The following is a 14,926-nucleotide window of genomic DNA, read 5'->3' as shown; positions in this document are numbered from 1 at the left end:
AACACTTTGCTCCCTATGTGTGATATTGTGATATAATAAGAAATACATATTTAGTCTCTGCCCCTGGATCCTGGCACATAGCTCCTAAAACACATGGATCTCCAGAGCGATAAATGTCTTTTTTTTTTTTTTTTTTTTGAGATGGAGTCTCGCTCTGTCGCCCAGGCTGGAGTGCAGTGGTGCAATCTAGGCTCACTGCAAGCTCCGCCTCCTGGGTTCATGCCATTCTCCTGCCTCAGCCTCCCAAGTAGCTGGGACTACAGGCACCCGCCACTGCGCCTGGCTAATTGTTTTTTTGTATTTTAGTAGAGACGGGGTTTCACCATGTTAGCCAGGATGTCCTGACCTCGTGATCCACCTGACTAGGCCTCCCAAATTGCTGGGATTACAGGTGTGAGCCACCACGCCCAGCCCAGAGTGGTAAATGTCTTTATATCTCTCTTTTTTTTTTTTTTAAGACAGAGTCTCGCTCTATCACCAGGCTGGAGTGCGATGGCGCAATCTTGGCTCACTGCAACCTCCGCCTCCTGGGTTCAAGCGATTCTCCGAGTTCAAGCGATTCTCCTGCCTCCGCCTCCCGAGTAGCTGGGACTACAGGCATGCACCACCACACCCAGCTAACATTTGTATTTTTAGTAGAGATGGGGTTTCACCATGTTGGCCAGGATGATTTCGATCTCTTGACCTCGTGATCCGCCCACCTTGGCCTCCCAAAGTGCTGGGATTACAGGCGTGAACCACTGCACCCGGCCTAAATGTCTTTATATCTTAATGAGATGACTGATATCTGGGAATCCTTAGATAGATTCAAGATGGGGGCTGGTCACCAGAAAGATCCAGGCATGATTAAAGACTAGGACTTTCAGCCCTCCCCCACAACCTCCAAGGAGTGGAGAGAGGCTGTAGGTTGATTACCAATGGCCAATGAGGTAATCAATCATAACTATGTAATGAAGCCTCCATAAAACCTCAAAAGTACAGGGTTCAGAGAGTTTCAGATTGTTGAAGGTTCCTGAGAGTGGCGTGACTACAGAGTGCATGGAAGTCCCACTATCCTTCCCACCTTGTCCCATGCATCTCTTCCATCTAGTTATTCATCTGTATCCTCTGTAATAACCTTTATAATAAACCCAATAATCATTGAGTAACTGCTTCTCTGAGTGCTATGAGCCACCTTAACAAATTAATCAAATGCAAGAAGGTGACTGTGGGAACCCCAATTTATAGCCAGTTGGTCAGAAGCACAGGTCATTTGCAGTTTGCCTTCAACAATTAATCGAAAAAAAGAAAAAAAAAAGCACAGGTCACAACCTGGGGCTGAATGGGAGGCAGTCTTTTGGGACTGAGCCTTACCTGTATGATCTGATGCTATCTCCAGGGGGATAGTATCAGAATTGAACTGAATTATGTAATACCCAGTCAGTGTCCGCTGGAGAGGTGATTGCTTGGTATATGCAGAAAAATCCCTACACATCTGATTACAGAAGTGTTCTGTGCTATACTGAGTGTATGAGCGTAGGAAAAACACTTTGGTTTTTCCAATGACTTATACTATAAAAACACCAAGAGCAGCCAGGCACACTGGCTCACGCCTGTAATCCCAGCACTTTGGGAGGCCAAGGCAGGTGGATCACCTGAGGTCAGGAGTTCGGACCAGCCTGACCAACACGGAGAAACTCCGTCTCTACTAAAAATACAAAATTAGCCAGGCGTGGTAGCGTGTGCCTGTAATCCCAGCTAGTTGGGAGTCTAAGGCAGGAGAATCGCTTGAACTTTGGAGGTGGAGGTTGCGGTTAGCCGAGATCGTACCACTGCACTCCAGCCCGGGCAACAAAAGCGAAACTCTGTCTCTAAATAAATAAATAAATAAATAAGGCTGGGCATGGTGGCTCATGCCTGTAATCCTAGCACTTTGAGAGGCCGAGGCAGGCAGATCACCTGAGGTCGGAAGTTTGAGACCAGCCTGACCAACATGGTGAAACCCCGTCTCCATTAAAAATACAAAATTAGCCGGGCATGGTGGTGCATGCCTGTAATCCCAGCTACTCAGGTGACTGAGGCAGAAGAATCGCTTGAACCCAGGAGGCAGAGGTTGCAGTGAGCCGAGATTACATCACCGCACTCCAGCTTGGGCAACAAGAGTGAAATTCCGTCTCAAGAAACAAAAATAGGCTGAACGCAGTGGCTCACGCCTGTAATCCCAGCACTTTGGGAGGCCGAGATGGGTGGATCACGAGGTCAGGAGATCGAGACCATCCTGGCTAACACAGTGAAACCCCGTCTCTACTAAAAATACAAAAAATCAGCCGGGCGTGGTCGCGGGCGCCTGTAGTCCCAGCTACTTGTGAGGCTGAGGCAGAAGAATGGCGTGAACCCGGGAGGCGGAGCCTGCAGTGAGCTGAGATCGCGACTGCACTCCAGCCTGGGCGACAGGGCCAGACTCCATCTCAAATAAATAAATAAATAAATAAATAAATAAATAAATAAATAAAATAAATGTCATCCCTAGAAGAATGTCCAGGTATAATACTGAGTAGCAACTTGAAAAATATTAATAGGGCTGAGCACAATGGCTCACACTAGTAATCCCAGCACTTTGGGAGGCTGAGGTGGGTGGATAACTTGAGTCCAGGAGTTTGGGACCAGCCTGGGCAATGTGGTAAAACCCCATCTCTACCAAAAATACAAAACAGCTGGGCATGGTGGTATATGCCTGTAGTCCCAGCTATTCAGCAGGCTGAGGTGGGAGGGCCACCTGAGCTCGGGGAAGGTCAAAGTTGCAGTGAGCTGTGATTGTGCCACTGCACTCCAGCCTCAGTGACAGAGTGAGACCCTGTCTCAAAAACAAACAAACAAAAAGAAAAATATGTCATGGTAAAAAAAAAGCAGAATACAAAACTTTATGTGTACAATGATTAAAAATATCTGAAAAAATAATTCACATAAGGGACCAAAAGCCTGTATTTCTAACAAAAACCAGTTTTCTGATGGTTTAAAGGTTTTTTCTTTTTCTTTTTTTTTTTTTTTGAGACAGAGTCTCGTTCTTGTTGCTCAGGATGGAGTATAATGGCACTATGTTGGCTCACTGAAACCTCCGCCTCCCGGGTTCATGCCCTTCTCCTGCCTCAGCCTCCCGAGCCGCTGGGACTACAGACGCGCGCCACCACATCCAGGTAATTTTTGTATTTTTAGTAGAGACAGGGCTTCACCATGTTGGCCAGGATTGTCTCGATCTCTTGACCTCGTGTCTGCCTCCGTCTCCCAAAGTGCTGGGATTACACAAAATTTCTGATTACCACAAATAATGGAGAAAGTGCTAAATTTATATCTACCAAAAGAAGCAGTATTAATAATGTAAAAAAGACAAAGACCAATTTGTGTCTTCTGCCACCAACGTTATTGAATTAATGGAGCAATCTAAGAGACATCTTAATCCTCCACAAGACACAGAAGGGGGACTATGATGTCAGCTTCCTTCTTTTTTTCCTTTGTGCCTCTTTTGTTTCTCATCAATCCACCTCACCTGTGGCTTTTTTTTAATTTTTAAAAGCAAAATCTGATACTATTTAAAAAAAAAAAGTTACCCCAACAAAAGTCAACAGGCAAATGGGAAGACAAGAGTATTAGCATGATATCACCTAAGAAGAGAGACAAGTTATACATACCTGTCAGAGTATAGAGAAACTGTTCTTCTCCCTGCTCTACTTGGTTCCTTCTGTTGTCTAAAACCTTCTTGACTGTGTCCATTAGGCCAAATGTGTGTGCTACGTTGTTGAGAACAGCAGCATCTATTTAAAACAAAAGACATACCTGTCCAGTTAAAACAGGTATGTTCCACCACTCTCCATTGTGCTGTTTATAAATATGAAACAACCAGAAATTATGAGACTCTCCTAACTGCATTTTAACACATTTTTAACAAAGATTTATTACATGTATAATGAATTCTGGTTTAATTGTTATATTTTTGTAAATCTTTCCATATAAATAAATACAAAGATCAGGCTGGGCATGGTGGCTCATGCCTATAATCCCAACACTTTGGGAGGCCAAGGCGGGAGGATCATTTGAGGCCAGGAGTTCAAGACCAGCCTGGGCAACATAGTGAGACCCCTGTCTCTACTTACATAAATTTGAAACAATTTTTTTTTCTTTTTTTTGGAGACAGAGTCTTGCTGTGTCCCCCAGGCTGGAGTGCAGTGGCGTGATCTCGGCTCATTGCAACCTCCACCTCCTGGGTTCAAGCGATTATCTTGCCTCGGCCTCCCGAGTAGCTGGGACTACAGGCGCCTGCCACCACGCCTGCCTAATTTTTGTAGTTTTAGTAGAGACAGGGTTTCACCACATTGGCCAGGCTGGTCTCGAATTCCTGACCTTTTGATCCACCCGCCTCAGCCTCCCAAAGTGCTGGGATTACAGGCACAAGCCACTGCACCTGGCCAATTTGAAAAAATTTTAAGGTCAGGAGCGGTGGCTCACATTTGTAATCCCAGTCTCTAACAAAAATACAAAAATTAGCTGGGTAAAAAAAAAAAAAAATCATAAATAAATAAATAAATAATAAAAAAAAATAACTGGGTGTGGTGGCATGTACCTGTAATCCCAGGTACATGGGAGGCAGCTGAGGCAGGAGAATTAATTGAACCCAGGAGGCAGACGTTGCAGTGAACCAAGATCGTGCCACTGCACTCCCAGCCTGGGAGACAGGGCCAGATTCCATCTCAAAAAAAAATTTTTTTTTAATATCTTGCATCTGTTTATAGTTCTGACTTTAGGTTTTGAAAACATGGTCCCTGTACTAAATAGAGTTAACTTTCAATTCAGTTTTGCTATTTCCCATATGTGCAAGGCTTTGGTAAGTCATTTCACTCTTCACTTTTCTCATCTAAAATGAATGGGATTAATAACACTTACTCTGCAAAATAGACATGAAGATTAGAAATATATTTTAAGTGTCAAACATGGGGATTGGCATGCAAGATTATTATTTTTATTATTATTATTTTTTTTGAGATAGAGTCTCACTCTGTCACCCAGGCTGGAGTGCAGTGGCACAATCTTGGCTCCCTGCAAGCTCTGCCTCCCAGGTTCAAGCGATTTGACTGCCTCAGCCTCCTGAGTAGCTGGGATTACAGGCGCACGCCACCATGCCTGGCTAATTTTTGTATTTTCTTTTTTTTGAGATGGAGTCTTGCTCTGTTGCTCAGGTTGGAGTGCAGTGGTGCAATCTCAGCTCACTGCAAGCTCCACCTCCCGGGTTCACACCATTCTCCTGCCTCAGCCTCCTCAGTAGCTGGGATTACAGGCGCCCGCCACCATGCCAGGCTAATTTTTTTTGCATTTTTTAGAAGAGACGGGGTTTCACCGTGTTAGCCAGGATGGTCTTGATCTCCTGACCTCGTGATCTGCCTGCCTCGGCCTCCCAAAGTGCTGGGATTACAGGCGTGAGCCACCTCGACCGGCCTAATTTTTGTATTTTTATTAGAGATGAGATTTCACCAAGTTGCCCAGGCTGATCTCGAATTCCTGACCTCAAGTGATTCACCTGCTTCAGCCTCCCAAAGTGCTGGGCGCAGTGGCTCCCGTCTGTAATCCCAGCCCTTTGGGAGGCCGAGGCGGGTGGATCACCAGCCTGACCAATATGGTGAAACCCCGTCGCTACTAAATACAAAAAAATACAAAAAATTGGCCGGGTGTGGTGGTGCGTGCCTATAGTCCCAGCAACTTGGGAGGCTGAGGCAGGAGGATTGCTTGAACCTGCGAAGCAGAGGTTGCAGTGAGCCAAGACTGCACTACTGCACTCCAGCCTGGGAAACAACAGTGAAACTCTGAAACTCTGTCTCAAAAAAACAAAATTGGGCCAGGCACGGTGGCTCACGCCTGTAGTCCCAGCACTTTGGGAGGCCGAGATGGGTGGATCACGAGGTCAGGAGATTGAGACCATCCTGGCTAACACAGTGAAACCCCATCTCTACTAAAAATATGAAAAATTAGCCGGGCGTGGTGGCAGGCACCTGTAGTCCTAGCTACTCAGGAGGCTGAGGCAGGAGAATGGTGTGAACCCGGGAGGTGGAGCTTGCAGTAAGCTGAGATCGCACCACTGCACTCCAGCCTGGGTGATAGAGCGAGGTGTTGTGGCTCACGCCTATAATCCCAACACTTTGGGAGGCTGAGCCAGGTGGATTGCTTGAGCACAGGAGTTTGAGACCAGCCTGGGCAATATGGCAAAACCCTGTCTCTACAAAAACTACAAATATTAGTCAGGTGTGGTGGTATGTGCCTGTAGTCCCAGCTACTTGGGAGATTGAGGCAGGAGGATCAATTGAGCCCAGGTGGTCGAGGCTGCAGTGAGCTGTGACTGCATCACTGCACTCTAGGCTGGACGACAGAGCAAGACCCTGTCTCCAGAAAAAAATATGGTCAGAATTTGTGTTAATTGCTTCCTCAACTTGGACAACCTCACCTACGTTCCCTTCCACAGTCACCTCACTTGGTCCCATGGTTTGAAATAACACACACATGCTGAGCACTCCCACAGGTACATCTCCAGCCCTGACCTCTTTCCTGTATTCCACATTCATACTTCTGTCTAGATGAGTGACATCTCTATTTGATGGTCTAATAGTCATCTCAATTTAAGAGGTAGAACTAATTTTGATTTCCTCTCTAAACCTGTTCCTCTCCCAGTGGCCTTCATCTCAGTAAACGGCATCACCACTCACAGCTCAGGCCAAAAATGTGTGAATCATCCCAGTATCTTTCTTTCTCTTTCATCCTGCCTCCAATCCATCAGCAAGACTTGGCAGTTCGACATTCAAAATATATTCTCAATCTAATCACTTCTTCCTAGGTTTACCGCTACCCACTCTGATCCACGATACATTATCTCTTGCTTGGACTAATTCCTTTAAGAGCTTCCCAACTGGTCTTGTTTCTACTTTTTCCCCTACTCTCCACACAGCAACCAGAACAATCTCTTAAAAATACAAATCTAGCCGGGCGCAGTGGCTCGCGCCTGTAATCCCAGCACTTTGGGAGGCTGAGGCGGGCAGATCACGAGGTCAGGAGATCTAGACCATGCTGGCTAACACGGTGAAACCCCGTATCTACCAAAAATATAAAAAATTAGCCGGGCGTGACGGCGGGCACCTGTAGTCCCAGCTACTCGGGAGGCTGAGACAGGAGAATGCCGTGAACCTGGTGGGCAGAGCTTGCAGTGAGCCGAGATCACACCACTGCACTCCAGCCTGGGAGACAGCAAGACTCCGTCTCAAAAAAAAAAAAAAAAACACAAATCTGGAGGCCAGGCACGGTGGCTCACGCCTGTAATCCCAGCACTTTTGGAGGCCAAGACAGGTAGATTACCTGAGGTCAGGAGTTGAGGACCAGCCTGGCCAACATAGTGAAACCCCATCTCTACTAAAAATACAAAAAACCTAGCCGGGCATGGTGGTATGTGCCTGTAATCCCAGCTAGTCAGGAAGCTGAGACAGGAGAATCGCTTGAACTTGGGAGGTGGAGGTTGCAGTGAGCCAAGATCACGCCACTGCACTTCAGCCTGGGCAACAGAGTGAGACTCCATCTCTGAATAAATAAATAAATAAGAATTCACTGAATACACAAGGTCTCATTTCATCATAATCCCATTTCTTTTTTTTTTTTTTTTTAAGACAGACTCTCGTTCTGCCACCCACGCTGGAGCGCAATGGTGTGATCTCCACTCACTGCCACCTCCCCCTGCCGGGTTCAAGCGATTCTCCCACCTCAGTCTCCTGAGTAGCTGGGATTACAGGCACCCGCCATCATGCCTCGCTAATTTTTGTATTTTTGTACAGACAGGGTTTCATCATGCTGGCCAGGCTGGTTTTGACTTCCTGATCTCAGGTGATCCACCTGCCTCAGCCTCCCAAAGTGCTGGGATTACAGGCGTGAGCCACAACGCCTGGCCCATAACCCCATTTCTTTTTTTTTTTTTTTTTTTTTTTTGAGACGGAGTCTCGCTCTGTCACCCAGGCTGGAGTGCAGTGGCGCAATCTCGACTCACCGCAAGCTCCGCCTCCCGGGTTCACGCCATTCTCCTGCCTCAGCCTCTCCGAGTAGCTGGGACTATAGGCGCCCGCCACCACGCCCGGCTAGTTTTTTTTTTGTATTTTTAGTAGAGACGGGGTTTCACCGTGGTCTCGATCTCCTGACCTCGTGATCCGCCCGCCTCGGCCTCCCAAAGTGCTGGGATTACAAGTGTGAGCCACCGCGCCCGGCCACCCCATTTCTATTAGATTAGAACATCCTTTTACATTCTGCACAGCAGCACCCTGAAAGTATTCAGAAACAGCTATAAGTGAACACAATTAAGTTCCGAAAGCCTTAAATTAATAGGATATGAGAATAATCTTTATTTATTTATTTATTTGTTTATTTATTTATTTATTTTTTGAGACGGAGCCTCTTGCTCTTTCGCTTGGGTGGGACTGCAGTGGCGCTATCTCGGCTCAACGCAAGCTCCGCCTCCCGGGTTCACGCCATTCTCCTGCCTCAGCCTCTCGAGTAGCTAGGACTACAGGCGTCCGCCACCGTGCCTGGCTAATTTTCTGTATTTTTAGTAGAGACGGGGTTTCACCGTGTTAGCCAGGATGGTCTCGATCTCCTGACCTCATGATCCGCCTGCCTCGGCCTCCCAAAGTGCTGGGATTACAGGCGTGAGCCACCACGCCCAGCCGGATATGAGAATAATCTAAAAGCAAGCAGATTTCTCCCATTTTCAGACTCTTTCTCTATACACACACATAGTGGACATACACACATAATGAGTGTATACAGAGAGTCTGAAAATACATATATCGGCTGGGCGCAGTGGCTCATGCCTACAATCCTAGCACTTTGGGAGGCCGAGGCGGGCGGATCACCCAAGGTCAGGAGTTTGAGACCAGCCTGGCCAACATCTCTACTAAAAATACAAAAAATTAGCCCGGTGTGGTGGCGTGCGCCTGTAATCCCAGCTACTCAGGAATCTAAGGCAGGAGAATCGCTTGAACCCAGGAGGTGGAGGTTGCAGTTATCTGAGATCACACCACTGCACTCCAGCCTGGGTGACTGAGTGGAATTCCGTCTCAGAAAAAAAAAAAACAAAAAACAAGCCGGGCGCGGTGGCTCACGCTTGTAATCCCAGCACTTTGGGAGGCTGAGGCGGGCGGATCACGAGGTCAGGAGATCGAGACCACAGTGAAACCCCGTCTCTCCTAAAAATACAAAAAATTAGCCGGGCGTGGTGGCGGGCGCCTGTAGTCCCAGCTACTCGGAGAGGCTGAGGCAGGAGAATGGCGTGAACCCGGGAGGCGGAGCTTGCAGTGAGCCGAGATTGCATCAAAAAAAAAAAAAAAAAAAAAAAAAAAAAAAACAAACAAAAAAAACAAGAAAATAAATATATCACGAGAGAGAGGATGCTTTCTGTCAGTTTTTTTTTTTTTTTGAGATGGAGTCTTGTTCTCTATCACCCAGACTGGTGGGCAGTGGTGTAACCTTGGCTCACTGCAAACCTCCGCCTCTTGGGTTCAGCAATTCTCGTGCCACAACCTCTCAAGTAGCTGGGATTACAGACGTGCACCATACCCACCTAATTTTTTTTTTTTTTGTATTTTTAGTAGAGACAGGTTTTCACCATGTTGGCCAGGCTGGTCTCGAACTCCTGACCTCAAGTAATCCGCCGGTCTCAGCCTCCTAATGTACTGGGATTACAGGCGTGAGCTACTGCACCTGGCCTGTTTTTTTTGTTTTGTTTTGTTTTGTTTTGTTTTTTTTTTTGAGATAGGGTCTTGCTCTGTCACCCAGGCTGGAGTGCAGTCATATGATCACAGCTCACTGCAGCATCAAACTGCTGGGCTCAAGTGATTCTCTTAAGCCTCAGCCTCCCAAGTAGCTGGGACTACAGGCACCCACTACCAACCATACCTGAGTAATTTTTAAAAGGTTTTTTGTAGGCTGGGAGCGGTGGCTCATGCCTGTAATCCCAGCACTTTGGGAGGCCGAGGCAGGGGGATCACCTGAGGTCAGGAGTTCAAGACGAGCCTGGCCAACATGGCAAAACCCTGTCTCCACTAAAAATACAAAAATTAGCCAGATGTGTTGGTGGGCGCCTGTAATCCCAGCTCTCAGGAGGCTGAGGCAGAGAGAATTGCTTAAAACCCAGGAGGCGGAGGTTGCAATGAACTGAGATTGCGCCACTGCACTCCAGCCGGGGCGACAGAGCAAGACTCCGTCTCAAAATTTAAAAAAAAAAAAAAAGTTTTTTGTGGAGACAAAGCATCTCACTATGTTGCCCAGACTACTGGCATCATTTATAAAGACAAAAATTACCTGTGGAAAAGCATGACCAGATCTGAGTTCAAAACCTAGTTATGGGCCGGGTGCGGTGGCTCACGCTTGTAATCCCAGCACTTTGGGAGGCCGAGGCGGGTGGATCACGAGGTCAGGAGATCGAGACCACGGTGAAACCCCGTCTCTACTAAAAATACAAAAAAAAATTAGCCGGGCGTGGTGGCGGGCACCTGTAGTCCCAGCTACTCGGAGAGGCTGAGGCAGGAGAATGGCGTGAACCCGGGAGGTGGAGCTTGCAGTGAGCCGAGATTGCGCCACTGCACTCCAGCCTGGGCGACAGAGCGAGACTCTGTCTCAAAAAAAAAAACCTAGTTATGAACCTTAGACAAGTGATTTAACTTATATATGAGCCTTAGTTTCCTTATCTGTAAAATTAAGATAATAATACCTATACATCAGGGTTTTTGCAAGGCTTACAGGACCTGCCTACAAAGGTGAGTATTCAATAAATGACTGCTACTGTTAGGATTAGTGCACTTACCTGTGACTTGGAAGGGAGCCTGGATGAGCCGCTGCTGAACTCCCCTGAGTAGCTCCTCTATTTCCTTCTGTATATTGCAGACAACCTCTTCCATCAGCCCTACATCAGCTATTCCTTTCCAGAACATCAAAGTGTCCTCTGGCACAAGAAGGATAAGACAGAGAGTAAAAAAGAGACACTACCTAGATACTTAGGCAAATCTCTACAATGTTAAATTCAAAATTATTTTAACTCAAAATGATTTCTTATTGGGCCATTCCTGAAAAAAGGGAATAAGCTTTGGAATACTAGATGCTTCCCTGAGTGGGCACCCAATTATGTGGCCCCTTCAGCAACATAGGTGCTTGGGATAATTGCCTCAATTTGTCATTCTCTCAATTTGTCATAGTTCTCACTACAAAGAATAGTCATTTTCCTCCAATAAAAATGTTAAATTAAATTAAACATTAAATAAATATATTTAACATTACATATTATTTAATTTTAATTTAATTTTAAAATGAGATATTTAATATCATGAAAGTTAAATAGTAAAGATATTAAATTGAATATTAACTAAGATATACTCTCCCTAGTTCTATACTTAAGAAAACGAAACAAAACAGTTGGATAGATGGGGCTATAAGCTCTCTGAGGGTCTGAGAGTGGTGGCTATGTCTTTTCTTTTTTTCTTTTTTTCTGAGATGGAGTTTTTTTCTTGTTGCCCAGGCTGGAGTGCAATGGCGCGATATCAGCTCACTGCAACCTCCGCCTTCCAGGTTCAAGTGCTTCTCCTGTCTCAGCCTCCGAGTAGCTGGGATTACAGGCATGCACGACCACACCGGGCTAATTTTGTATTTTTAGTAGAGATGGGGTTTCTCCACGTTGGTCAGGCTGGCCTCGAACTCCCGACCTCAGGTGATCCACCCGCTTTGGCCTCCCAAAGTGCTAGGATTACAGGCGTAAGCCACCGCACCTGGTCTGTCTTTTCATGTATGCACCCAGCATCTAACAACAGTGCCAACTAAAAATAGGCAATAACAAATACTTATTAAATGAATAAATAATTAGAGGGTGATGTGAAGCCTCTCCTGGTCCCCTCTAAGTGAATCACCATTAATCACCATGCTCTACAACACTTGCCACCTATTTTTTCCTTCTAATATCTCAAAACTTAGTTTATCTAAGAAATGTGCCAAAGTTGGAGGCAGTCTGATCAGATGAAAAGCATAGACTACATAGTCAAACAGCTAAATTCAGCTCTGACACTTGTTTGTGACTGGTCTTAGGCAAGTTGCTGAACCTTTCTAAATTCTGATTTCTTGTTTTTTTTTTTTTTGAGATGGAGTCTCGCTTAGTCACCCAGGCTGGAGTGCAGCGGCGCGATCTCGGCTCACTGCAAGCTCCACCTCCTGGGTTCACGCCATTCTCCTGCCTCAGCCACCCGAGTAGCTGGGACTATAGGCGCCCACTACCACACCCGGCTAATTTTTTTTTGTATTTTTAGTAGAGACGGGGTTTCACTGTGTTAGCCAGGATGGTCTCGATCTCCTGACCTTGTGATCCACCCGCCTGGGCCTCCCAAAGGGATTACAGGCGTCAGCCACTGCGCCCGGCCAATTCTGATTTCTTTGTGTGTAAAATGTGACTATGCAGGGCTATTGCATGGATTAAAGTAAGATGTTTGTAGCTATAGTTAGTATTTACATGCATGAGAAAATCCAGCGAAAGTAATTAAGAGGTCTTCCCTGTCCGTAATGATAATGGTGATAAGGGTCACAAGACCCTGCGAGACATCTGAGCCCTATAGAAGAATACCTGAAATTTCCTCTGAGTCTTTCTTTACACCCTCCTCCGTGGCCATGGTGACAGCAGCGGTGAGAGCTGAGTTCCATTCCAGCCCTGCCTCTTCCATGCTCTCTTCTGAGATGGCAATCTGCGTGATGCTACCTAAAAACAGTCCGGCAGAAGTGAGAACAGTGAATTTAATGAAAAAGTTATAGCCATCCTGTATCTCATACTCAACAGCTACAAAGACCTTGTTATTTTAACATTCTAGCCTCTTGGCTGCAGGTCCCTATTTTAAAAACTAGACTCTTAGGTAAGCTAGGATGAATATTGGATTTTCTAAAGAAAACCTGCCTTGCAAAGGAAAATACTTTCTTACTCTGAATAGAAAGTGAAAGATAACTTACAAAATCACAAAAGAACAATGTGTTTCCTAGGTAGATACATTTTTGAAAGAGATTGAAGATAGGCATTACTACTAGCCTGCCTGCCCCAGACTTACTGAGGGTGAAGAAAGCTTGAAATAATTTAAGAGAAAGGTATAGTGCTTTGCCAAGAGCTCTACTACAAGCAAGTTTGATACTAAGCATCTAACTTATTTATTAGCCTATAAAGAGAAAGTAAAAGAAATAGAGACCATAAAAATCAGATAAGAGATTCATGTATAGCAGATTCACAGAGGGGAAAAAAATACTCTTTGCTATTACTTGTATAGTAAGATTTTGACTGGGTGTGGTAGTTCATGCCTGTAATCCTAGCACTTTGGGAGGCTAAGGTGGGCAGATTGCTTGAGCCCAGGAGTTTGAGGCCAGCGTGGGCAACACAGCGAAACCCAGTTTCTATAAAAACTAGCTGGGTGTGGTGGTGCATATCTGCAGTTACAGTTACTCAGGAGGCTGAGGTGGGAGGATCACCTGAGCCCAGGGGCTTAAAGCTGCAGTAAACCATGATTGTGCCACTGTACTCCAGCCTGCGTGACAGACTAAGACACCATCTCAAAAAAAAAGAAAGCTGGCCGGGCGCGGTGGCTCACGCTTGTAATCCCAGCACTTTGGGAGGCCGAGGCGGGCGGATCACGAGGTCAGGAGATTGAGACCACGGTGAAACCTCGTCTCTACTAAAAATACAAAAAAATTAGCCGGGCGTGGTGGCGGGTGCCTGTAGTCCCAGCTACTCGGAGAGGCTGAGGCAGGAGAATGGCGTGAACCCGGGAGGCGGAGCTTGCAGTGACTCACCTGGCGAGACGAGACCCTCTCAAAAAAAAAAAAAAAAAAACTTTTGGCCAGGCCATGGCTTTTGGGAGGCTGAGGCTGGTGGATCATGAGATCAGGAGATCGAGACCATCCTGGTTAACGCGGTGAAACCCCGTCTCTACTAAAAATACAAAAAATTAGCTGGGTGTGGTGGTGGGCACCTGTAGTCCCAGCTACTCAGGAGGCTAAGGCAGGAGAATGGCGTGAACCCGGGAGGCGGAGCTTTCAGTGAGCCGAGATCGTGCCACTGGACTCCAGCCTGGGCGACAGAGCGAGATCATATCAAAAAAAAAAAAAAAAGACAGCTTTTAAACAAAGAGAATCGAGAAAAACCAAACGATCTAAACAGCAATATAGGAAAGTATGGACTCTACAACTGGAGGATATCAATAATCAGGCAAAAGATAATCAAGTAAAGGACTTTTAGCCAAATAAAAAGGAAATACATTTGTCCCTCAGTATACATGAGGGATTGATTCCTGGACCACCTGCATATATAACCAAATCTGTACATGCCCAAGTCCTAAAGTCAGCCCCGTGGAACCCACATATATAAAAAGTAAAACTCAACACTTCATAGACCCGGGTTTTGCATCCTGCAAATACTGTATTTTCAATCCATGTTTGGCTGAAAAAAAAAAAGCTGCATAAAAGTGGACCCCCACCGATCAAACCCATATTGTTCAAGGGCCAACTGTACATAGCATTTCACAGTATTTTTCACTTTTCAAGTGAAAGAGTCAAGTGTCCAAATATTCAAACTGCCAGATATTTTATACTTTCCTGAAAGGGATTTAGGTTTCAAGGAATCTGGCTTCTACTCACCCACTGGATACACACAGAATATTAGAACTGACCAAAAGATCTTTTTTTTTTTTTTGAGACGGAGTCTCACTTTGTCACCCAGGCTGGAGTGCAGTGGCATGATCTCGGCTCACGGCAACCTCCGCCTCCCAGGTTCAAGTGATTCTCCTACCTCAGCCTTCTGCGTAGCTGGGATTACAGGCATGCACCACAATGCCCGGCTAATTTTTTTTTTTTTTTTTTTTTTTTT

At 45.9% G+C, this 14,926-nt stretch overlaps 1 protein-coding gene across 2 annotated transcripts in view; it reads right to left on the bottom strand.

The window, feature by feature from the left end:
* The window catches only part of GMEB1 (glucocorticoid modulatory element binding protein 1), a 56,713-nt gene that overhangs the window by 4,889 nt on the left and 36,898 nt on the right, over nucleotides 1-14,926 (bottom strand). For both annotated transcript variants that reach the window (XM_032759528.2, XM_032759529.2), the window contains exons 7-9: nucleotides 12,650-12,781; nucleotides 10,853-10,990; nucleotides 3,666-3,788 (exon numbers count right to left, since the gene is read on the bottom strand). In XM_032759528.2, coding sequence (XP_032615419.1) covers nucleotides 3,666-3,788; nucleotides 10,853-10,990; nucleotides 12,650-12,781 — 393 coding nt within the window. The remainder of the gene's footprint in view (nucleotides 1-3,665; nucleotides 3,789-10,852; nucleotides 10,991-12,649; nucleotides 12,782-14,926) is intronic.

Source organism: Hylobates moloch, unplaced genomic scaffold (assembly GCF_009828535.3).
Source record: "Hylobates moloch isolate HMO894 unplaced genomic scaffold, HMol_V3 SCAFFOLD_9, whole genome shotgun sequence".
NCBI lineage: Eukaryota > Metazoa > Chordata > Mammalia > Primates > Hylobatidae > Hylobates > Hylobates moloch.
This window is presented reverse-complemented; position numbering and strand designations above follow the sequence as displayed.